Raw genomic sequence first — 26,057 nt, forward strand, 5'->3', positions numbered from 1 at the left:
GGGTACTTAACCATTAGTTAATATATTATTTGTTGCTGCTGTTAAACTCGATTTGGGGAGCCTCCTTATAGCTGAACTTCTGAAGCAAAACTAAATTTTAAGTCAGGGACTCCAGGGACTTATAAATGTATACATATAAAAGAATCCTAGCAATAAAACAGTACTTGATTATTACCAAATGACTCATCCAGGCAGTAAATGTTCTAAAAGCTCAAAGAAAGAAGCTTAGGCCTGAGTTTAGTTCAGTTGGGGGTAAAGTTGCCCTTTGGAAAAGTAGAAAAAATTTGTTGTAATCACATATCTTTTCACTGTCTGGACAGCTTCATGGCTTCTAGAACTAAGGACAGTCTTTTTCAGGGGAAAGAGGAAGAAAAGGAAACAACCTCCTACAGGGTGCCAAGTAATGTGGTAAACATTTGATCTAATCCTGCCCCGGGGCAATCCTGAGGCAAGACAGTGAAGCAAGGAAGTCAGCTTCCAGGCTGCTCTGTCCTCTTGCCCACCACCTCCTTGTTGGGGTGTCCGTCTTTCTCACCTGGTGCCCACATCTCATCCTCTGAAGTCTGGCAAGCCCCTCAGTCCCTTCCTCTCAGTAAGTGCCCCATGGTCTCCCAGCTCTAAAGGGCCAGCCTGACCTATAGTCTGTCTAGTCAAAGCTATGGTTTTTCCAGTAGTCATGTATGGATGTGACAGTTGGACTATAAAGAAAGCTGAGCACTGAAGAATTGATGCTTTTGAACTGTGGTGTTGGAGAAGACTCTTGAGAGTCCCTTGGACTGCAAGGAGATCCAACTAGTCCATCCTAAAGGAGATCAGTCCTGAATATTCATTGAAAGGACGGATGCTGAAGCTGAAACTCCAATACTTTGGCCACCTGACGGGAAGAATTGACTCCTGGGAAAAGACCCTGATGCTGGGAAAGACTGAAGGCAGGAGAAGGGGACGACAGAGGATGAGGTGGTTGGATGGCATCACTGACTTGATGGACATGAGTTTGAGCAAGCTCCAGGAGTTAGTGATGGACAGCGAAGCCTGGCATGCTTTAGTCCATGCAGTTGCAAACAGCTGGACATGACTAAGTGACTGAACTGAACTGACTTATAGTCCAGGTTGAAGTGCTTACAGAAGAACATGAAGAAAGCAGGGCTTCTCAGATGAGGGTCTTCTGGGATATGAAGTTTTGTTCTTTTTTTTGTAAAGATAAGTGACAATGAAAAGGCACATTTCTAATATTAAAATTTATTTTTTAAATAATTTTTTCTCCAACGGGCATTCTCTGGAGTCTGTGAGAATTTTATTACCTTAAAAAATATACTACTTGAAATAGAGCTACCATATGGATGCAGCAGTCCCACTCCTGGGCATATATTTGGAGAAAACCATAAGTTGAAAAGATTCATATACCTAGTCGTGTCCAACTCTTTGTGACCCCATGGACTGTAGCCCACCAGGCTTCTCTGTCCATGGGATTCTCCTGGCAAGAATACTGGAGTGGGTAGTCATTCCCTCCTCCAGGGGATCTTCCTGACCCAGGGATTGAATCCTGGTCTCCTGCACTGCAGGCAGATTCTTTGCCATCTGAGCCACCAGGGAAGCCCCTTTCTCTTTTCACTTTCAGTATTCATAGCAGCACTATTTACAATAGCCAGGATGTGGAAGCAACATGAATGTCCATCAATGGAGGAATGGATATAGAAGATGTGGTATATACAAACAATGGAGTGTTACTCAGCCACAAAAAGAACAAAGTAAGGCCCTTTGCAGTGATATGGATGGATGTAGAGATTATCATACTGAGTGAAGTCAGAGAAAGGCAAATATGATATGATACTACTTATATGTAGAATCTAAAAAAAATGGTATAAATGAAGATATTTACAAAAAACAGAAATAGACTTACAGATGTAGAAAACAAACTTAAGATTACTAAGGGGAAAGTGGGGGTAGAAGGGATAAATAAAGAATAACTAGAGTCCCCTATAGTACAGGGAACTCTACTCAGTACTCTGTAGTGACCTATATGGGAATAGAATCAAAAGAAAAGAAAGAAAGTTAGTCGCACAGTCGTGTCTGACTCTTGCGATCCTATGGACTGTAGCCTGCCAGGCTCCTCTGTCCATGGGATTTCCCAGGGAAGAGTACTAGAGTGGGTTGCCATTTCCTTCCCCAGGGGATCTTCCTGACCCAGGGATCAAACCTGGGTCTCCTGCACTGCAGGCAGATTCTTTACCAACTGAGCTACAGAATCCAAATAAGAGTGGATATATGTATACATATGACTGATTCACTTTGCTGTACAGCAGAAATTGACACAACATTGTAAATCAACTACACTCTAATAAAAATTAATTAAAAATATACTACTCAATATGAGATATATTCTACTAGATTCAGCATCCTTCTTATCCTCCTAGAAAGTATAAATACAAGAAAAGCTCTGGTGACTGAGGTGAGGAGGTAGATGGGATGCTTAAGGGCAATAGTCATAGTAGCAGCAGCAGCAAGAGTAAAAATAATAAAATATCTAATTTTTATTCCATGCCTACTTTGTGCCAGGAATTTTCCTATGTACCTATCTGCTTCTCAAAATGATCCTCTGAGATAGATGTCAATATCGCCATTGACAGATAAATCAGAGTCCACAGCATGTCAGCAGTATGCCAGGTGCATACACACATAACAACTCATGTTCTCCAGCTCCCTGACCTCCGAAGTCCTCATGGCACAGCTTGGGACATCAATTGCAACCAATAATAGAATCTGTACAATCACTACTGGTTTAGAACAAACACCTCTAATACTTTTGTAGGACCTTTTTGTCTGCTTTTTCCTAGGAGAAAGAAAAATGGCAGAAGAGAAAATGCGTTTGCTGCTCTCAGATTTGGGAAATGATTCTCATCAGTGTTAGTGTTGTGGAGAGGATGCTAAACTCAAATGCCATGAGATCTAAACTAACACTTCCCTCTCTACCTTCCTTCTGCATTTGCTCTCAAGTCTCTCCTGGAACTCAGTATAATATTCGTTTAACCAATAGTCATTTTGTATCAGGCCCTGTTTATGTTGTAGCAGAAGAGAGTAGGGCATATAAAGATGAGGGAAGACCAAATTCTTTCCCTCTGAAAGTGAAAGTGGAGAGTGAAAAAGTTGGCTTAAAGCTCAACATTCAGAAAACGAAGATCATGGCATCCGGTCCCATCACCTCATGGGAGATAGATGGGGAAACACTGGAAACAGTGTCAGACTTTATTTTTTGGGGCTCCAAAATCACTGCAGATAGTGACTGCAGCCATGAAATTAAAAGACGCTTACTCCTTGGAAGGAAAGTTACGACCAACCTAGATAGCATATTCAAAAGCAGAGACATTACTTTGCCAACAAAGGTTCGTCTAGTCAAGGCTATGGTTTTTCCTGTGGTCATGTATGGATATGAGAGTTAGACTGTGAAGAAGGCTGAACACTGAAGAATTGATGCTTTTCAATTGTGGTGTTGGAGAAGACTCTTGAGAGTCCCTTGGACTGCAAGGAGATCCAACCAGTCCATTCTAAAGGAGATCAGCCCTGGGATTTCTTTGGAAGGAATGATGCTGAAGCTGAAACTCCAGTACTTTGGGCACCTCATGCGAAGAGTTGACTCACTGGAAAAGACTCAGATGCTGGGAGGGATTGAGGGCAGGAGGAGAAGGGGATGACAGAGGATGAGATGGCTGGATGGCATCGCCAACTCTATGGACGTGAGTCTGGATGAACTCCGGGAGTTGGTGATGGACAGGGAGGCCTGGCGTGCTGCAATTCATGGGGTCGCAAAGAGTCGGAGATGACTGAGCGACTGGACTGAACTGAAGAGTTTACAATTGAAGGGAAGTTATCATATGGATACAGGCCACCTGTGTTCAACCAAAAGATGTACAACCTCAAAAGCTCTTGGAATTCAGAAGAAGAAGAGTTTTAGTTCAGTTATTTTTGGTTTAAATGTGTATCATTTCTTATTGCATACATTTGCCATTTCTCTGGGGTCTGCTTGACAGGAGCACAGAGCTGCTCCTGGAAATGTTTGCTCTCCCATGAACCCAAATTTGGAGTGCTGAAACTATTGATTATGGAATATTAAGTGAGGAAAAAAGAAGAGTTAAAGGCTGCTTTTCCATAACACCCGAAAACGAAAAGATAATCTATAGCAGTAAAGACACGAATGTTATCTAAGAGCATGTTGAGGACACACAAAGCCCATTCATCTGAACAGTAACATCTACTACGATGAGGTGGGGTTTCTGGCTTATGAGTCTTTCATGATGCACAATTTCCTAACAGGACAGTCTCCTGTCTTTATTCTTCAGTGTGGATTCAGTGCTCAGTGGCAGCAGTCAGCTTATGGATGATCCGCAAACCCACAAAGTCAAGCCTGCCCTCAAACTGGAGCTGTGTGTTGTTGACTGTAGCTCTTCATAAGATAAATGTTATGTGATAATGATGACACGTCTCAGACAGTTCAGTTGCAAACTATTGCCTATTCAATCCATCACCAAGCATTTACAGATGCTCAGCTTTCATTTTGTGGAATACCCATAATGATAGAAATGTATAAGTCCACACTGCTTGGTAGATACTGTTAATCTTACTTTACAATAGAATATGTATTTCAGAGGAGGTGACTGTGAAGGAAATTCATAAAATGCATCTGGGATTCTCATTAATGTTACCAATTGAAGACAATTTTCTATAGGAGACTAAAAAACAACAACGAATTCAAACATGATGACTAAAAATACCTTATTACAGAAACAATCTTTTTTCTGTTTATAAAAGGGGTTGGCATACTTTTTCTTCAGGGGCCAGATAGTAAATATTTCAGGCTTGCAGACTTGTCTATGTTTTAGTTGCTCAGCTCTGCCATGGTATTCCCAAAGCAGCCATAGATGATCTGAAGCAAATAGGTCTGGTTGTATTGCAATAAAACTGTACAAAATAAGCATCTGGTCTGATGACTGTAGCTTGCCAACCCCTGGTTTAAATATTTGTCAGCCTTAAAAAAAGAAGTAGCTTTTTTTGTATTATATATTATGAATTACTTGCAGATCAATTTCCTAGAAATTATATACATTTAAAATCCCTTTGAAAGTTGTATAGACTATTTTATTCTTTTAAATTTTAATTGAAGGATAATTGCTTTATAATATTGTGTTAGTTTCTGCCATACATCAAATGAATCAGTCATAGGATACATATATACATTCCCTCCCACTTGAACTTCCCTCCCACCTGCCACCCCATTCTACCCCACTAGGTTGTCACAGAGCACTGGATTTGAAATCCCTGCATCATATAGCAAATTCCCACTGGCTATCTATTTTACATATGGTGCAATCAGTTGTCTCTCAAGTTATTTTTAGTTTAAATATATATTATCTCATATTACATGTGCTTGCCATAAGGCACACTATTATCTGAATTTCTATTCAATGTACCTGTTTTTGAATTTCATAAATCTTTTTTATAAATGTGATGTTCAGTCTGCTTTCTCATTGCACAGATGAATCTATATTAAAATCAGGGCACACCTATATGATGAATTCAAGATTTTTTTTCTCAGTGCAAAAGTACACATTATCTGAAAAACTGTGCATTGCATGTAGGAGCTGGTGTGGACAAAGGCCTTTTAGGAATGACAGAGTCTGGGGTCCTCACCCTAGAGAGGCTTTTGTGTGCAGAAGCAAGAGCTTTCTTGAGAGCAGTGATTCTAGAGTGGGGTTTGAAGCTGTAGAACTTAGCAATTCAGCAGGGCTGCAGGCTAGAACTCCAAGGTCACAATCAACTTTGGGATGCTTTAACTTTCAGATCACGAAAGAGTTTGCCACCCACTGGGGTTACCCAGGGTGAAAGAATGGTTGTCTAGGATTTTACCCCTGAGAAGTGTGCATTACGCTCTGGAAGAGACACCATACTAGGAATGGGTATAGAGAGTCCATACAGGCCCCCTGGAATTTTTAGAGGGACGCTTAATCGCCCTTCTCAGACTTAAAAAAAATATTACTCACTTCCATGATCCAGGCTTTCTGAAGCTTATACCCACAGACTTCCAATTCTTTTCTTACTGTTTTAGGATCCATCATAAACAGACGACCTTGACATATGTTGACAATCAGAAAGGACCTGCAGGTGCTTGAGGAGGCTGGTCTTGAGCTGTGGGCTCGCTCCCCACTCCAGATATTCAGTTAACGCTGGCCAAGGCCGGTGCACAGAGAACAGGTCTCTCGTAAACTGAATGGGAAGCATCTACTCACTGCTGATTATGGCTCAGCAAATTGCTGGGAGTTGAGGAGGATAAAGAAGGTAAGACCTACTATTTATCTTACAAAGAATCGTTAACTCCCCCAACAATTACATGTGAAGGCAGACAGTGTATAATGAAGCACCATCACTGGGAAACTAATAGCAGGCATTATCTGCGTATTTCAGGCTGGAAAAAGTCACTATCAAGTCTCTACTTGAAGATAACTGAACACTGTTATTTCACTGATCAATAACATGCATTATATACACTTTATTTTGTTCATCTAGGTGCAGATATAAAGCATCACACTGCTGGTACCTTCTTTAATCTCTCGGTTGGTTAAAGAGACTTACGAGAACTGCGGGCTTTTGGGGTAGCTCAGTTGGTAAAGAATCTGCCTGCAGTACAGGAGACCTGGGTTCGATCCCCGGGTTGAGATGATCCCCTGGAGAAGGAAATGGCAACCCATTCCAGTATTCTTGCCTGGGCAATTCTATGGACAGAGGAGACTGGAGGGCTATAGTCCATGGGGTCACAAGAGTTGGACACAACTTTTCATGCAAAGATGGGCACAAAAAAGGACAGAAACGGTATGGACCTAACAGAAGCTGAAGATATTAAGAAGAGGTGGCAAGAATACACAGAACAACTATACAAAAAAGATCTTCATGACCCAGATAACCATGATGGTGTGATCACTCACCTAGAGCCAGACATCTTAGACTGTGAAGTCAAGTGGGCCTAAGGAAGAATCATTACAAACAATGCTAGTGGAGGTGATGGAATTCCAGCTGAGCTATTTCAATTCCTAAAAGATGATGCTGTGAAAGTGCTGCACTCAATATGCCAGCAAATTTGAAAAACTCAGCAGTTGCCACAGGACTGGAAAAGGTCAGTTTTCATTTCAATCCAAAAGAAGGGCAATGCCAAAGAGTGTTCAAATTACCACACAATTGAACTCATTTCATATGCCAGCAAAGTAATGCTCAAAATTATCCAAGCTAGGTTCATCAGTACGTGAACTGAGAACTTCTAGATGTTCAAGCTGGATTTAGAAAAGGCAGAGGAACCAGAGATCAAACTGTCAACATCTGCTGGATCATAGAAAAAGCAAGAGAATTCCAGAAAAACATCTTCTTCTGCTTCATTGACCATGCTAACACTTTTGACTTTGTGGATCACAACAAACTGTGGGAAATTCTTCAAGAGATAGGAATACCAGACCACCTGACCTGCCTCCTATGAAACCTGTTTGCAGGTCAAGAAGCAACAGTTGGAACCGGACATGGAACAACATACTGGTTCCAAACTGGGAAAAGAGTACGTCAAGGCTGTATACTGTCACCCTGCTTATTTAACTTACATGCAGAGTACATCATGTGAGATGCTGGGCTGGATGAAGCACAAGCTGGAATCAAGATTGCCTGGAGAAATATCAAAACCTCATATATGCATATGATACCACCCTTATGGCAGAAAGCAAAGAGGAACTAAAGAGCCTCTTGATGAAGGTGAAAGAGGAGAGTGAAAAAGATGGCTTAAAACTTAACATTCAAAAAATGAAGATCATGGCATCCAGTCCCATCACTTCATGACAAATAAATGGGGAAACAGTGGAAACAGTGACAGACTTTATTTTGGGGGGCTCCAAAATCACTGCAGATGCTGACTGCAGTCATGAAATTAAAAGGCTCTTGCTCCTTGGGAGAAAAGCTATGACAAACCTAGACAGCGTATTAGAAAGCAGAGATATTACTTTGCCAACAAAGGTCTGTAGAGTCAAAGCTATGGTTTTTCCAGCAGTCATGTATGTGAGAGTTGGACCATAAAGAAGGCGGAGTGCCAAAGAATTGACACTTTTGAACTGTGGTGTTGGAGAAGACTCTTGAGAGTCCCCTGGACTGCAAGGAGATCCAACCAGTCAATCCTAAAGGAAATCAGTCCTGAATATTCATTTGAAGGACTGATGCTGAAGCTGAAACTCCAATACTTTGGTCACCTGATGCAAAGAGCTGACTCACTGGAAAAGACCCTGATGCTGGGAAAGATTGAAGGCAGGAGGAGAAGGGGACAACAGAGGATGAGATGGTTGTATAGCATCACGGACTCAATGGACATGTTTTTGACCAAGCTCCGGGAGTTGATGAAGGACGGGGAAGCCTGGTATGCTGCAGTTCATGTAGTAGCAAAGAGTTGGCTACAACTGAGTGGCTGAACAACAGGAGAGCTGTTTGGTCTCTACCTCTGTTTCTTCTCGGATAAAGTGTATAATTCTACTGGCCTTCCTCTGACCTCAGAGAAGCAAGCATAGAGGCTAAATAGTCTCTGCAGGATGCTTGGCATTATCAGAACATTAGTGCTGTCTGTGAGTTAGAAAGGGCTACCACTAGTTTGGGTGCAAGAAGTAGCCAACATAAACACCATTTCCTTAAAAGGGATCCTAGTTATCTATGTTAACTTACTGTGTCGTCTACTGAGTTGTTTGTAAACAGCGTACTGTCAAGAATTCAATGTCAGCTTTGATGTCACAGCCCTGTGCTACTCTCTAATGTGTGTCCGAAGCTCAACAAGTAAAGGCTGCACATTCTAAGACACGATCTGTGCAAGGACACACTTTCTTTATCCTGTGTTTCTTTTACATGGATTGTTAGCTTGTGCTTATTTCAGCTATATTGTCAACTAATAAGCCCTTAAGTTTGAAAATATCTGATGAAAAAGAATGATTAAAGCCGAGAGGGTCATTTGGCTTTTAGGGGGCAGTGGCGGGTCACAGGCAGGAGGGAGGCTTCTATTCCTTTGGCACTGGAATTGCCTGTAGGCTAGTACAGTGATGACATAGGAACATCCTGGGACACCCCCCTACGACTAGACCCGTGACAGTAGTCCCATGACCTGACAATAAGGCTCTATGGAAGGCTTTTGGGAAAGGCTGTACGTACTTATAGTAATGGACAGGAGAAATGTCTCCTCTTGCATATTTTAATCTCTGTCCTCTCATAAATGACTGCCGGAGGATATAAAGCTACTGTGTGGGAGCCAAAGAATAATTAAGATACTGGGGGAACACCTGGCTTCTATTTTTTGAATTTTTGTTTTGTGTCCATGTAAAATCCACTGACTACTCATTAAAGACTTGGCATTTGCCAGGTCCTTACCAGGTGCTGTAAGATAATAAGGATGTAAAAGATAAAGCCCTTATTCTTTGGGGTAGTATAGTCTATCAGAGGGAATAGAAAGCATATAAGAGTCTCCATTAGGTTGAAACAAATGACATTAATGATACTGAGGTCCAAAATGGAGTTGAGTACGGGAAATTTCCTACAGTTCAATTCTAATTCTTGTTGGAATATAAATAAGAGCCATAAGAGAGTACAGTAAAGACCATGGCTGCTACTGCTGCTAAATCGCTTTAGTCGTGTCCGACTCTGTGCGACCCCATAGACGGCAGCCCACCAGGCTCCCCCCTCCCTGGGATTCTCCAGGCAAGAACACTGGAGTGGGTTGCCATTTCCTTCTCCAATGCATGAAAGTGAAAAGTGAAAGTGAAGTCCCTCAGTCGTGTCTGACTCTTCACAACCCCATGGACTGCAGCCTACCAGGCTCCTCCATCCATGGGATTTTCCAGGCAAGAGTACTGGAGTGGGGTGCCATTGCCTTCTCCAAAAGACCATGGCTGCTGCTGCTAAGTTGCTTCAGTCGTATCCGACTCTGTGCGACCCCATAGACGGCAGCCCACCAGGCTCTCCGTCCCTGGGATTCTCCATCCGAACTCTGGAGTGGGTTGCCATTTCCTTCCAATGCATGAAAGTGAAAAGTGAAAGTGAAGTCACTCAGTCGTGTCTGAGCCCACAACCCCATGGACTGCAGCCTACCAGGCTCCTCCATCCATGGGATTTTCCAGGCAAGATTACTGGAGGGGGTGCAGCTCTCTCCCGGGATTCTCCAAAGGCAAGAACACTGGAACACTGGAGTGGGTTGCCATTTCCTTCTCCAATGCATGAAAGTGAAAAGTGAAAGTGAAGTCGCTCAGTCGTGTCCGAATCCTAGCGACCGCATGGACTGCAGCCTACCAGGCCCCTCATGGAGCCAGGTACTATTCTAAGTACTTTAAATATATCAACACTTAGAATCCTCATCACAACCTTACGAGGTAGGTACTATTAGCATGTTCATTTTAGAGATAAAAAAGCAAAACAAAACAGAACCAAGGTACAAAGAAGTCACAAAACTTAAGTAAGATCATGCAGGAAGTAAGCTGTAGAAGTGGACTACATCAAAGTTGCAGAGGTTGAGTTCTCGAAGTACTGGGCTGCATACTACCTCTCTTAGAGGGAAAGAAAGGGTTACCAAGATTCCAAGATGGAAGTGCACATTCTCTTGGGGGAACTGGGGAAAGCTTTGTGGATAAAGCAATATTTGAAATATGCCTTAAAGACAAAAATCCATAAAGGTTTGTTCCCACCTGGGAGGGAAGAAGAGGGAATTTCTGGCAAAGGAGTCATTATGAAAGGCTATAATGAGCAGGAGTTCTGCCGACATAAACATGGGTGTACATAGTACACAAGGGAGATGAGGCTGGAAATACACACAGGATCCATGTTGTGGGCCTTCTTAAAGGACAGAGAGATGAGTTTATTCATAGTTTAGGAAACAGTGGGGAGCTACTGAAGATGACGGGTCAGAAGAATCACTGGATCAGAGGTAGGGAAGAAGGATGAATGTGGAAGCAGAGGGTAGGGGGCTGGGAACAGGAAAAAAAGAGGAGGCAGGGAAGAAAAATTAGGAGGCTAGGGCAGGAGTCCAGCTATGAACGTACAGTAAGGACCCCAACAAGCAAGATGATGGTTATTACAGTAAACTATGATCTCATATGTGTTTTTTAATTGAATTTTTAATTTCATATTGGAGTATAGCTGATTTACATTGTTGTGTTAGTTTGTGTACAACAAAGTAATTCACTTATACATATATCCAAAATCCTCCTCAGAAAGATGTGCAATCAGCTAATAATTTCTCTAATACTTAATAAGTCTTAAGTATTTGTCCCATACAATCATCAAATCCTGTGCCAAAAACCAACTAAGAGAGAGATGAAATTATTAAAAAAACAAAACGCATGAGACCACAGCAGCCTGACTCTGGAGTCTGCCTACTTCAGGAACACTAAAAATGTTTTGTCTTTCTCTGAAAGATTCTAACTATCCTCATCACTCTCCCCCACAACTAAAAGCAGCTTTCTTTGTAGTAAGTTTGTGCCATTACTTCTTTCAAGTATATAAAGATGTCTATCTCTTTCAACTGTAAACTCCTTCAAACCCCTTCTTAGCCTGTATGTGTGTTTTTGTTCATATTTATATCTCTGCATTGGTGAATTACACTGCTACCCATGTGTGTGGGCTGAAAACTTCTCATGGGACTTTTAAAATTAGTTCTTTGTTTCCAGAAAATATTTCTCAAGCCTGTACTCTGTGGAAGGTATGTTAGTATGGGCCCATGACTGCACAAACACCCATTCACATGGATTAGGTCCTGTATCCACACAGAGAGCAAAGCCCTGAGGGCTTAGAAGATGGGCCACACACTTGTTGATGAGCAAGAGAAGAAAGAGATGAGTGCAATGGACGATTCTTTAGGTGGTGCATTGCGTGGGTTAATCTTAGCTGGTCTGGTTTGACCACATGCTTTTCCCCCAGAGTATTGCTTGGCAATGCTGTATATGGATCATGTTAACTAAAGATGAATGATGTGCTCTAGTCATGGTTCCCCAAATTATTTCAGGGCAAGATATGTCAGCTTGTTGATGCTGCTTAGCAATAGAATTAGATTTATGATTTGTACCTAAGTTCACTGGAACTGGGGGCCTGACAGTTAAGGCTGTCTACATAGCTAGGGTGCACCCACATGACCAGCTCACTCCAGGAAACTCCATCATGAGCAGACTTTGGGCTTCCTGGTACTGAGGTGCTTGGCAGGAACATGAGTAATGGTTCCAGACCTGGAGACCAAGGGTGACTGCTGTGACTGGGGAGTGAGAGGACAGAAAGGCGCACACTTGGGTTCCGCAGACCCTGGTCAGTGCACTTGCCCATCTACTGTAGCTGCACTGTATCTCTTGCCAGTCAGGAAGCTGTCCTCTGAGTATACACCATTTGATTTCTATGATTCTTTTAGCAATAGAACCCTGAAGGTGGTCAATGTGCAGTTAATACAGGCAGCGAGATCTGATCCTCTATGAGTGCCCCCCACCCTCCTGTAAGCCAAGAGGTTCCATGATAACAAGGCGGGGGTGGGGGGGTTGGTGGGAATTGTTAAGTGTGCAAAAGGGTGGGTAGTCAGGGAGCTATAAAGGATGCCTCCATTCAGTTATTTTATTTGCAACATCATTTATTACTTGCTGTGTTCAGGGTACCATTTGGGGTACTGTGAACTATACAACCCTGAATAAGACACAGCTGTTCATGATCCAGATAGGGAGATAAGAGAAATATGCAAACAACTATACTCCAAAGCAGTGTTTAACATATTACTTCAGAGTGGTAAGGAATCACATGGCCTCCTTCAAAGACACACATGGAGGAAGGAGGGATTGCTCCAGGCCAAGGGTTAAAGTGTTTTGGCTGAACCTAAAAGTATGGGCAGGATTTATATTTCCAGAATGTGGGATAAGGCAGGAGGAGGACAGTTTTGGAAGACAGGATGGCATGAACAACGTCCCAGAGGAGGGAAAGCACAGTGTTCCTGGGGAGGAGTGACTCGTCTAGACTTACAATTGGGGTCAGACGACAGATGGTGGATTCGAGTGTCTTGGAATAGGTTTGCGGTTTAAATTTTAGGTAATGGGGAGGGTACAAGAGACCCTAAAGTTAAGGCTATTTAGAGCAGAGGGATATGTTGGATTCTGAACATCTTTATTGGCAATGGAAGGAGAGGTGGGAAGAGGGTGGAAGGAGGGAGACAGTTACTAAGGGGTTATTGTGACCCCTTAGTATGAAGTCGAGGTGACCTGCAGAAGGGTGGTGTCATTTATTTATGTTTGGATAGTTCTGTCTAGGATTCGCTCTGAGGAGGTTTATTTATTTTTCTTCCATGGGGTTTTGCTTTGAATCTAAGAATTCAGAAAAGTGCACATAGAAAATGTATACATTACAATTGTAAACTGACAAATCATGAACAATAATTTTTTTTTTCTTAACTGGAGTAATGTTGGTTCACAGTGTTGTGTTAGTTTCTGCTGTGCATACATACGTCCCCCCTCCCTGTTGGACTTCCCTCCTACCCGGTCCCCCCTCCTCCACCCGGCATCCTATCCATCCAGGTTACCACAGAGCACTGAGCTGAGCTCTGTGATCAGAGTCGGGCATGACTGATCGATTAACCCTTTCACAGATGAAGGTAAGTAGCTATTCTTCTTGCTTATCACAAGGACAAAAAAAATCAACATATGCAAAATAAGTGGCAGCAATTTCTTCAACATATCCACCATACTCAGAGGTTGTCTTTCAACAAAGCCCAAAGCTTGAGCTCCTCAGACCCCATGACATGACAAAGAAAATGGCTTGGGGAAATTCTACCACCACTTTGAGGGAAGTGAAGGGCAATGTATTATATTTGTGTGTGGGAGAGGGTTTCAGTGTGGGAAAGAGCATGTGCCAATTAGTAAAACATTCTTAACTCATTCCTTCTCATTTCCTTACAGAAAGTAGCAATAAGTTACATTATCTTCTGAGTGAAGGCTCTGGAACATACTGGCTGGGATAACGCAAACATAACTAACAGCTAACCCTTTTACAGCCCCTCACATTAATTAGGGAGCAGATTAACATGTCAGATGCTTCTAAAATAGGAGGGTTGTAATGAGTCTGTGGTCTGGCACAACTGACACATTGATGACGTTTGTTAAAAACAGCACCAACCCTCCCTTTGAGTGACCTCCAAGAAAAATGATGTTTACATTGCGTATTAGAAATGTAGCCTGCAATTTAGTCATAAAACCCCAATTATGGTTTCATGACGCTGGAATGACCCATGAAACAGCAGTGGCTTAAACAGTCAGGTACACTGTCTTCCCTTTCTTTATTGTGTAATGTGGACTTGAGCATATATGTCAATTGAGGAAGAGAAAATCCATCCATAGAATTTAATTAAAGGTACCTACTATGTGGGTTTCCCAGGTGGTTCAGTGGTAAAGAATCTGCCTGCCAATGCAGAGACGGGAGTTTGATCCCATGGTTGGGAGAATCCTCTGGAGAAGGAAATGCCAACCCACTCCAGTATTCTTGCCTGGGAAATCCCATGGACAGAGGAATCTGGTGGGTCCCCGTCTACAGGGTCACAAAAGAGTTGGACATGACAGTGACTAAACAAAACCACTACCATCTACGAGGTAATTAGGATTTGTTTAGGGCATGTGAGAGATTTAGAAGAAGCAGAAAACATGGGCTTTGCCTTAATTGACTGCAACATAATTAATTCTTGAAGCCCACACAACTTTTTGAGTTCTGTGCATGATACAAAGACATACATGATGATGTTGTGAGGTATAAATGTTATCACAGAGCAGTGAGCAAAGTTCCATGGAAGCATAGATGCAGAACCGGTTTTTGGGGCTAAAGGATTTCGAGAGGTGTTCCCAAGAGAGCAGATGTTTGAGTTCAGTCTTTAAGATAAAGAAAAGATTGTCACAGGAGAAGAGGGGGATATGAAAGTCATGTTAAGGAGAAGAGACAGCTTGTATGAAGGCAGAATTTCAGAGTCCAGGGTGATTTGGTTAAGGGGACAAACTTAAGTGGTAATGTGATCATTAGGTAAAGAAATATCTCAGACTAATAATGACAATATGATACAGGACTTGTAAAAAGAAAGATTCCTAAACTCAGTAACCTACTTGCTGGCTCACAATAAATTATTTCATCTTTCTTTTCTTTGCATTATGTTGGTCTTACTTAACCTCTAAGGCTGGGCTTCCCAGGTGGCTCAGCAGTAAAGAATTCGCCTGCTAATGCAGGAGACACAGGTTCTATCCCTGGGTGGGGAAGATCCCCTGGAGAAGGAAATGGCTACCCATTCCAGTATTCTTGCCTGGGAAAGCCCATGGATGGAGGAGCCTGGCGGGCTACAGTCCATGGGTTTGCAAAAGAGTTGGACATCACTTAGCAACTAAACAACAACAACCTATAAGACTAACTGTATGAGAGAAATAAAGAAGCAGCCTTTTTTTTCCCCAAAGAGGACATGAAGATGGCCAACAGGCACATTAAAAGATGCTCAACATTGGTAACCATCAAGGAAATACAAATCAAAACCACCATGAGATATCATCTCACACCTGGCAGAATGGCTATCATCAAAAAGAATACAAATAACAAATGTTAGCAAAGATGTGGAAAAAAGGGAAGCCTTATACACCGTCGGTGGGAATGTAACCTGGAGTAGCCGTCATGGAAAACAGTATGGGGGTTTCTAAAAAAACTAAAAATGACCTAGCAGTTCCACTCCTGAGTATATATCTCCCCAAAACAAAAACACTAATTCAAAAAGATACATTATCCCAATGCTCAGAGCAGCACTATTTACAGTTGCTGAGATATGGAAGCAATGTAAGTTGCATCAGCAGATGAATGGATAAAGAAGATGTGGTATATACATGTAATGGAATACTACTCAGCTATAAGAAATGAAATTTTGCCATCTGCGGCAGCATGGATGGGCCTGGGGGGCATTATGCTTAGTGAAATAAGTCATACACAGGAAGACGAGTACTATATGATGTCACTGATACGTGCAATCTAAAAAACTTAACAAACTATGAAAAAAAAAAAAGAAGCAGACTCACGGATATGGAGAACAAACGAGTGGTTACCAGTAGGGAGAAGGAAGGGGGTCGGGGGGGAAAAAGGGTTATTATGTGATTATATGGTATCATGTGTGTGAAAATTTTGAAAATTGTAAAGCATTACAGAATTTAAAGAATCTTTCACTCAGTTAAAAGAAAAGCAGAAAAAAAGCGGCCTTGTGGAGAAGTTGACAAATTCTGAAAAAAAAAAATTTTTTTAGTTTGCCCCTACAATTTCAGTTATTAATTCATCCAGTTACCATATCCTAAATAAAACAGAGTAAGAACAGTAGCTTGAACTGCAGTAAAATCTGAACATTATCGCCAAAGGCAGAAAAACGACTGAAATTCTTACTTGTCTCTAGGACTGGATATAGTATCTGCAGACTCTGAGATGCTCTGACAAGGAAAGCTGGTGTGGCTGAAAGACAAAGAGGGGAAAAAACCCATTAGTCACCCCTGTGAAAAATGGTCTGATGTGACCTTGTTACATTCTCATTTTCAAATGTCAACATGTGACCTGGCCCAACCTCACAAAAATTCTCTTCTTTTTTCTTTCTTTTCAAAACTAAAATTACACCTATCCTCTAAAAGGAACTCCTAAATATTCAGAGCAAATGGAAACCTTTTGTTTAGTTGCCTCTGGTCTCACGCCTGGACACAGTTAGGAAGGATGAAAAATTGCCTTCCTACATCATTTGGGTCCAAACTTAAGTCTTGCTTGTGAAAACAAGAAGGAACATAAATTCTTTTTAAAAGCAGTATTAAAAACAGTTCAGTCAAACACGTTTATTCTTAGAAACAAACATGTGAGCAACCCTGGGAGTAGGGAAGGAATGAGGGGAAGTGAAAAATTGGACAAGAGGGAGAGACAGAACTTTAGGACATGAGATGGGCAATGAGTCATCTATTATAAAGGAGTTCTAATGGTACTGATACTAGTATTCAAAGTGAAGTCGCTCAGTCGTGTCCAACTCTTTGCGACCCCATGGACTGTAACCTACCAGGCTCCTCTGTCCATGGCATTTTCCAGGCAATAGTACTGGAGTGGATTGCCATTTCCTTCTCCAAGGGATCTTCCTGACCCAGGGATCAAACCCGGGTCTCCTGCATTCTAGACAGACGCTTTACCGTCTGAGCCACCAGGGAAGTCCCGATACTAGTATTAGGTTACATTAAAAACAGGAAAAATGGAACATGATCAATGTAGCTATCATTGAACTGTTGAACTGGGTTCAACTGCAAACACCTCAACTGCAAACATACTGTAACTGCTGTCTGGTTTTGGTGGAGAAGGGAGTGTCTGTAAGATTCTTCTCATCCCATTAGGTGATCCCTGGGCTGCTGGAGAGGCAGTGTGACCCAGGGCCACAGCAAACACACAGCACCGCCTCAAAGCAGCGGAACTGCTAATGCTTCTGGTGCTCAATAGAAACCCACAGTAGCAGTGCTGAGAAATGGTTCTCTGATATGAAAAAAGGAAGAGGAAGAAAATGAAGATGCAGGGACAGTGAACTGGCCCACATCCATCTCCCTGAATTTCAGAATGGGTGAATCCTGTCCATCTGTCCTGATCCACTTTTCAATGTGTTTTTCACTAACTCCTCCCACCTGGCCAACCAGTAGGAAGCAGCTGTCGGGTCTGGAGATCAGAATATAGAACCTAACGGAGGAAATTAAGATCCTCTCATCAAATGCTGCAGAATTCTAACCCTTAAAAGTTTTTGCAGCCTGGGCATATCAGGGAGAGTATTTTTCCAAATGAAGTTAGGTTTGGGGGCCTTTGGCGAATAATATTGTAAATTCTGTATGACTTTCAGCTCCAAAAGGGTTTCTTTTCATTCTCTCTCTAAATTTTAATATTAACTTTATCTGCAGAAGTTAATTTACTCCCAAATGCAATAAAGAATTATGACAGAAAGCAAATAGAATACACGTTTCCCTAGAGTAGATAATGTACTACACATGGATTTTAACGTGACCAGAAAGGAAAATTGCATTTTATGAAAATCCCCTCAAGTCTACTCACTGCCTTGAGACCCTTAGTCTTTGTTATTATCATTATCTAGACCCCAACCCCCACCTTTAATTCCTTGCTACAAATCAGACAACACTTTATTACCCCTTGCCCTAAATTGGGCACTAGAACATTATTTTTGGTCAAGGTTGGGCAAGTTTATATAACTTTCAACTGTGAATGACCTCTTTCACTGACAACTATGTATGCCTTGAGAATGTTAAAAAAAGGGCTCCCAAAAAGAGGAAAATTAAGTCAATCAGGGACGACAGACACACAACCATCTGTGTTATTTTGGTCAAAATTATCCACTGAGTTTTTCTCCATTTTCAGCTTGACACCGGGTAAAAAGACACCAGTTTCCAGGCTCAGACCGGCAGGAAAGTTGATGAATTTCCAGAACGATGACTGATACAGACAGTGGGGGGTCAGTTATGAGGCCCTAGGGGAGCCCACAGAGCCAAACCTCAGGCCCGGAAATGCTTGGGCAGCGCTGGCCACCCTCGACTCTTTTGCGTTCCTTGCAGACAGCGGTCTGGTGCCTTCCTCTTTATGGTGTCTTTGGTAACATTTTCATGAATCAGAAAGTCTTACTCAGCTAACAGCCTCCACAGAACATGGTGAATCAAGGCATAAAAGGAACAAATGGCATCCTTGGGGAATAACCACCGATTTATGCCAGCACCGAGAGGGCGCTGATTACAAAGTTGAGAACCATGAGCAGAACTGTGACACCTTAGCAAATGGAGGTATCACCCTCGGTGGTCAATTTCAGTGTCCCAGCTGTCCTCGCTGTCTAGAAGTGCTGAGTAATAGAGGAAAACAAGTGAGGGGTGGCAATAATGAGAGAAGCACTGCTCTAGTATATCCCATGGGGGCTTCTAAATCCTGGCATTATAAAATGAATTAGCTACAGCCCTTGGCCTTGGTGAGCCCACAGTTTTTGGGCAGGGATATATAAAGGAAGGAGTGGTCTGCATTGGAGGAACAATGCAGTGTCCTTTAACAAGTCAGGACACTTCTGGGGAAGGTGACCCCTCGGATGGTGCTGAATTTGGGATAACTAAGCAAATGAGAAGGAAAGGATAAGGCAGTTGGTGCTAAGGGAAGCACTGAATAAAGAGAGGGCTAAGACGTGGCTGGGGCATGTGAGTCACAATCTGTCGGGAGTGGGTAGAGCATGGCTGACCGGGGATGTGTTGAGTGGGGAGAGGTCATGTTAGGATGGTCTTTCCAAAGAACTTAATTGTGATCCTGCAAACACTGGAGAACTATTCCTTTGTGGGGCCTTGAGGTAGAGCTTCTCATGGTGAACCTGCTTAAGAACAAACTGCAGTCTATACTTTCCTACTTATGTCCAATCCTGTGCTCAACTTCCCAACCATGGCACACAACTGGATCTCAGTTTCTCTGTCTGTAAAATGGGGCCAGTTGCAGTATCTACACAAGTGAGGTTTAAGTCAATGTATTCAATACAATAAAATACATTAAATATGCAATATAGTGTTTAGAGTTAGATATTATTTTTATTATTGTCACTGTTATTATTGCTACCACTACCCTGAAAGTAGAGGAGAGCATGGCAACCCACTCCAGTATTCTTACCTGGGAAATCCCATGGACAGAGGAGCCCAGCAAGCTACAGTCCACAGGGTTGCACAGAGTTGGACACGACTGAAGTGACTTAACATGCACGCACGCACGCACCCTGAAAGTAAGGGCTCATCTTTTACAACAAAGAATTCAGCACGAATCTTTGTTGTAAAAGAATGTGACAATCACAAGTGGACTTTGTGAGCTTAAGGCTTTGCACATATGAAGACATGATTCAGTCCTAAGTGCGCCAGGATCTGCTCTATTTATTTAGGTCCTCCTGTGCAGGCTGGACACAGGCAGTAGGACCCTGGAGAAGTGAGATCAGTGGCATTGAGAATGGGAATCTACCTGGGACTCAATGCAGTCATTTCCAGTTCTTGTAAGTTGGTGACTTCCTACTTACAGTAGGAAAGTCGGTATGGGAGAATTAACATTCTGCTGAGGATTGTACTTTACCTGTTGTGCAGCAGTGGCATTTGGAATCAGCCATGAATAGTGCAAACACAAGTAAGTAAACCAAGATACAGCATATGGCAACCATTTTACACCACGGCAGGAGAACACAGAGTGCCTCATATGGCATCTGCCATAAAATAAGCATCGGTTGACGTCAGCTATTATCATTATTACCTTATGGTTACTATAAAGATAATGCTGATGTAACTGTCATGAAATCTCCATTTCAAGACTTTCTCTGATTGCAATAATCATTTTGTGGTATACACATATATCAAACCATCATGTTGGACACAAACTTGCACAATATTTTATGATAATTTTATCTCAATAAAGCTGGAAAAAAACAAAAGACTTCCACTGAAGTCTCCCTTGGGCAGTAAGTTGTCCTTCCACCCAGCAGCCCTAGAAACAACTCTTACACCCTTTGCAGTAACTGCTTCTTTTCCTGTGCCCTATGACACACAGTAAGTTTCTTGAGATAGGTATTGCTTTTATCTTTGTAACCTCTGTTAGGAGTGAAGGGCATGGAACCTAGTAGAAAAATACAGCTTGCTAAACAAAGGCGGTAGATGAATTAAAAATGCTTGAAACTTTGGCTTTTGGACTAAAAGGGGATCAAAGAAAAACAGTTTATTCTCAGCACACTACATCTCTCCTTATAAATCTCAAGTTCGCTTGACCATTTTTTCCTGCCTTTTAGAAGTCTAGTTATCCTTGAGCATATTTCAGAAATTTCCCCTGCTCAGATTTCAACCTCTAGAGCTCTTTCCAGACCCACTTCTGCCTTTCTGTCCTTTTTTTCTCTATCACACTATGATCACCATCACCGGAGAGTATTCAGTTTAAAGTCCTTATCTCCTCCAGATGTGTGGTCTCCTTGCAGTAAGGCTCGAGTTCCAGCTCCCTGTCTGGTCACACTGATATCGTTTCCCAGGCCATCCTGCTGACTCTGAAGAGGCCAGCTGACGGCAAAGTCAAAAAAATGTGTGTGAGGTGTTTACTGCTCATGTTTACTATGCCCTTAAAATGTAGCCAGCACCATACTTCAAGACATTTTTTGAATTTTTTCCATTTTTACCTTCAACCCTCTGAAGTGGATATGATTTGTTACATTGTATGCACGAGGGAGGGCTTCCCTGGTGGCTCAAGATGGTCAAGAATCTGCCTGCAATGCAGGAGACCCAGGTTTGATCTCTGGGTTGGGAAGATCCCCGGGAGAAGGGCATGGCAACCCACTCCAGTATTCTTGCCAGCGGGATTTCATGAACAGAGGAGCCTGGCGGGCTTACAGTCCAGGGTCGCAAAGAGCTGGACACAACTGAGTGACTGAACAACAACAGTGCATGAGGGATCTGAGGTTCCAAGAAGTAACTTGTCTAAGGCCGTCCAGCAATTACATGGCAGAAGCCAAATTTGGAGCTGCAGCCAGGTTCTGACTCCATCCCAGTCTACTGTTTCCCAAACCTGTCTGACCACCAAGATTTGCTGTGGCGTTCGTATTCACTCACTGAAGTATAGTTGATTTAACTGTGGCATTTGTTAAAATGTGGATTCCAAGGCTCTGTACCAGATTTATAGAATCTGGGTCTCTAGGGCCCAGGTCAATCTGTAGGCTTGCAAGGCCCTGAGAATATATATGTTTACTTTGCATGTCCTACCCCCAGCCAGGTGATTCCTATGACATGATACATTTGGAGAAACTGTCCACTGGCAGTACTTTCTTGCTCTGGTCAGCCATTGTGTCCTCTGTGGGGCTCCCCTTCCAGGCTCCCCCGCTAAGTGTTCACAGCTGGGGTTTATGGCTCAGTAGAGCGCAACCTGATTTATTTGAATGCTCCAAATGTTCTGGAAAGTTAAACTGATGGAACCAAGGTGCTGAGGCTGTGGGTGCAAATATCCTTTAGGGGTCAGCGCATGAGGAAGCAGGTAAGGCACACAACAGCCTGGCAGCCAGGCCTCTTCCTTTTGCTGTGTCATCCAGTGACGTGTACACAGCAGCTCCTGGGGCTGCAGCTGTTGTCCCGGTCATGGCTAACCCTTGGCACCCCAAGTCCTGGACCCGAGCGCTATGACAATTCTAAGCTGGAATTTCATTTCTTCTGGGGCTCACTGACTAACTTGAATTTCCATCCGTAGTTTCTCCTGAATGAAGGCATATTATCTCCTACAGACTATGACTCTTGGCAGCTCTGAAGAAGCCTGCGTAATCTGAACAGAAAATCTCTGAACCTTTCAAACAGACAGCGTCACCTCCCCAGATCTCCACGAGGGAATGTGGTTCTTCTACACTTGGACAGTAAATCTCAGAGCACATTACATAAGATAATTTAAACAAACAAGAAAAGGAGTTGTGAGATGATGCTGGTGGTTCCAAACACCTTTTAATGCTAAAACACAAAAAACAAAACCCCAAACAAAAAAAAAAAACCTGTGTTGCAGACAATCTATAGCAATTTTGGAGGAGAAACTAGTGTCATGAAAAGAAGCACATGCTGAAATAAATCTGTAGCAGTCATTTTTTTGCTGTAAATGCTTTTAGAGAGTAGTTGGGCCTCGAGGATAGAAGAATGAACGTGCAGTGAGAGATCCTAGTGGACAAATGAGGAAGTTTCCTAACAGCTTGAAGCTTCACATGTTCCTTTCCTGTTTGGCAGTGTTTTCCATGCTAAGTTAAAAAAATCCTGACACAAGTTTACGCACGTACCGAGGACATCTGCCTGTAATTAAAGACAGAAACTAGGGCCCGACTTTTCAAACGTAGCTCTTAGGGTGATAAGGCCAGTTAGGGGTGCAGTGACTTAAGGAGAACACATTGGGGAGGGTGCCCTCTTTTATTTTTTTTAAAGGAGGTTAATACGCATGCTGATCTCAGCTGGCTTACATCTTCCTTTGGCCATGCTTCCCAGCAATTCCTCCAGCTTTCCCTTTTAACTGTTGAGAGAACAGTGAAACACCCTGCCCTGCTAGCTGCCCTTAAGGCTTCTTCTCATTATGAGAACAGCAAGTGTGTCAATACCAGGCGATGGGTGGAAAGCCAGCCCTCTGTGCCCGGTGACAGCCCTGCTAAGGGGAAGCACACAGAATCCAGGCTGGCACCAGACCATTATCAGTCCTAGGTGGCCAGGCAGGGGCACAGGACTGGGACTGGAAGGACAGCCAGAGTATTAAAAGGTTAGATTGATGTGCACGGAAGAGGGCAGAAGGGTCTCTTCCCTTATAATGTTGTTTTAGATGTTTTTAATACCTGTGAATACACTCACTAGAGCAACAGAATCGGACGATTTAATAAAGTCTAAAGCTCAGATGGTGACTCACAGATGATGCCCCAGAGCTGGGACCTCTTCTCAACTCTGTATTCAGTGATATCATGTCACTGACTTGGAATCAGCCGTGGTGGTAATATTTATACCACAAAAATCAGTGAATACTTCAAATCAAGGTTTTTTGCCACAGTCTGTGGGAATCCCATTCACCTTTCAAGATGAGTGTGTCTTCTCCTCCATGATGCATTTTGTATTTTCTCCCAGATGGGATCCACCTCTCCATTCTTTGTGCTCTCACACAATAGCTGGACTGTGGCATTTCTTATTCTTTGTCCGATATCTTAGGTATCTGACTTGGCCAATGAATGATGTACTGGATGTTTGATGGCAAGGACCCTGTCTCCTCCTTCTGATCCACCAAAGCATTAGCACAGCCCCTTCAATACAGTGAGTGCTCAACGTTTATTTATGAAATTACTGAATATCTCACTGGGAAGTCTTTCAAGAAATGTTACGAGACACCATGACTTTACCTATATTATTATTCTGAATTTAGCAGGCATTTTGTGGTCTCTGGAGTCTCAATTTGGAAGATTCTAAAGCATACCATTAGATCTTATGACAAATGTCCACCCAGGACCTTGAGTGCTTAAACTTGAGGCAAAGTCCGTGTATTTCAGCTTATCTTCATGGTATCAAACCACTTAACAGAGTTCAGTGAGGTTCGAAGAATAAATGAACACAGGATCATGTAGTTTCCTCACCTGCCTTCCTGTTACCTGGATAGATGCACTTGCTTGGTTTTGGCTACAGCAGTCAGCCAGTCTTTTGATACCATTTACTAGGCTAAGGCTGGTTTTGCTGACTCTTAAGTCCTGGGCATCAGTTGTTTTGGCAGATTCATGGATCTCCTTTTTGAGACTGGTCAGCATTTCAGATGGAGAAGGCAATGGCATCCCACTCCAGTACTCTTGCCTGGCAAATCCCATGGATGGAGGAGCCTGGTAGGCTGCAGTCCATGGGGTCGCTAGGAGTCGAACACGATTGAGCAACTTCCCTTTCACTTTTCACTTTCATGCATTGGAGAAGAAAATGGCAACCCACTCCAGTGTTCTTGCCTGGAGAATCCCAGGGACGGGGGAGCCTGGTGGGCTGCCGTCTATGGGGTCGTACAGAGTCGGACACGACTGAAGCGACTTAGCAACGGCAGCAGCAGCATTTCAGAAGTGTGAAATGGTAAAGGTGTCCTAGGCAAGCATATACTTTGCCAGAGGTTTTAAGGCATATTTTTCCTTTGCTGATCAAGTGAAATGAAAGTCACTCAGTCATGTCTGACTCTTTGGGACCCCATGGACTGTAGCCCACCAGGCTCTGTCCATGAGGATTCTCCAGGTAAGAATACTGGAGTGGGTTGCCATGCCCTTCTCCAGGGGATCTTCCCAACCCAGGGATCAAACCCAGATTTCCCATGTTGCAGATGGATTCTTTTTACCATCTAAGCCACCAGGGAAGGACCAAAGGCACCTTTTATAAATAGGTTGATCTGAACTCCTGCCACTCTGCCTCTCGTTCCCAAGCTCTACTCATTAATTTCCATGGAATTTCTTGAACAAAAAAGCCTATTCCTTTGAGAAGCAGGTATCTGAGAGGTATTGAGAGGTCAGAATTGCAGTGTGTGGGCACTTATACGATATACCAGGTGCTGTCCTGGACGCCAGAGATATGATGGTGAGGACTGCAGAGGGAGGTCTGCTCTTACAGTCCACCATGTGGGAGGAAGGCAGGAAACAGATAAGCCAACAGATGATGCAGATGCAGGGGAGGGCAGTGAGACGTGGGAGAGGGGCGATTAAGAGACCTGAGCACAGCATGAAAGAGTACAGGCCCTAAGATGGGGCTGGGGGACAGAAAGGAGGTCAGTATGGGTGGAGCAAGTGGAGACAAGGAACACAGGAAGAGGAGTAAAGAAGGATTTGAGGTAATGGAGCACCAGGGGCCAGACAGTGCACCATCTTGTAGGCCAGGGTGAGGACGTGTGGACTGCTCACCACGTCACCATGTCAGTTTCATGAAAAGGACACCAGTGAGTTGGAGCTGCTACTGCTGTCACATCTGTCCCATTATGCTGTGTCCTTCCCACCTGAATCCTTCACTGTAATAGCTGGGAATTGGGAAGTGTTGTCAAAGGGTCCTGAGGCTTTTTGGTGTATAGCTTCAATTCACTAAGTACCTTTATCCCACTGTACTTCATCTGAGTTATAGACATAAGCCAGAGGGCCATTTGTTTGTTCAAGACATACTTACTGAGCACCTATAATGTTAAGGCACTATGCTAGACATTGGGATATGGTGGTGAAGAGACTCCCACAGCACTCACGGTTCATTTCTCTCTATTCCCCTCAATAGACCCTTGGCTCCAGACCAATGCATGTGTTTGCCATCTAGCACATTCCTGATTTTAGGTCTTTGCTCACCTTATATCATTCTCTTTACTTTCTCTAGAATGGGGAGAAAAATCAGAGGTAATTACCACTTACGGAGTGGGGATAATAATTCAGAAAATGAAATTGATATATATAAAGTATTTCACAGAATGTCTGGCACAATAAAAAAAAAGGAATG

The 26,057-nt window shown here is 42.9% G+C and overlaps 1 protein-coding gene across 5 annotated transcripts in view; it reads right to left on the reverse strand.

Annotated features, from left to right (window-relative positions):
• The window catches only part of GHR (growth hormone receptor), a 312,019-nt gene that overhangs the window by 80,669 nt on the left and 205,293 nt on the right, over window positions 1-26,057 (reverse strand). For all 5 annotated transcript variants that reach the window (XM_070357599.1, XM_070357600.1, XM_070357602.1 and 2 more), the window contains one exon: window positions 16,456-16,521. In XM_070357599.1, coding sequence (XP_070213700.1) covers window positions 16,456-16,521 — 66 coding nt within the window. The remainder of the gene's footprint in view (window positions 1-16,455; window positions 16,522-26,057) is intronic.

Source organism: Bos mutus, chromosome 20, assembly GCF_027580195.1.
Source record: "Bos mutus isolate GX-2022 chromosome 20, NWIPB_WYAK_1.1, whole genome shotgun sequence".
NCBI lineage: Eukaryota > Metazoa > Chordata > Mammalia > Artiodactyla > Bovidae > Bos > Bos mutus.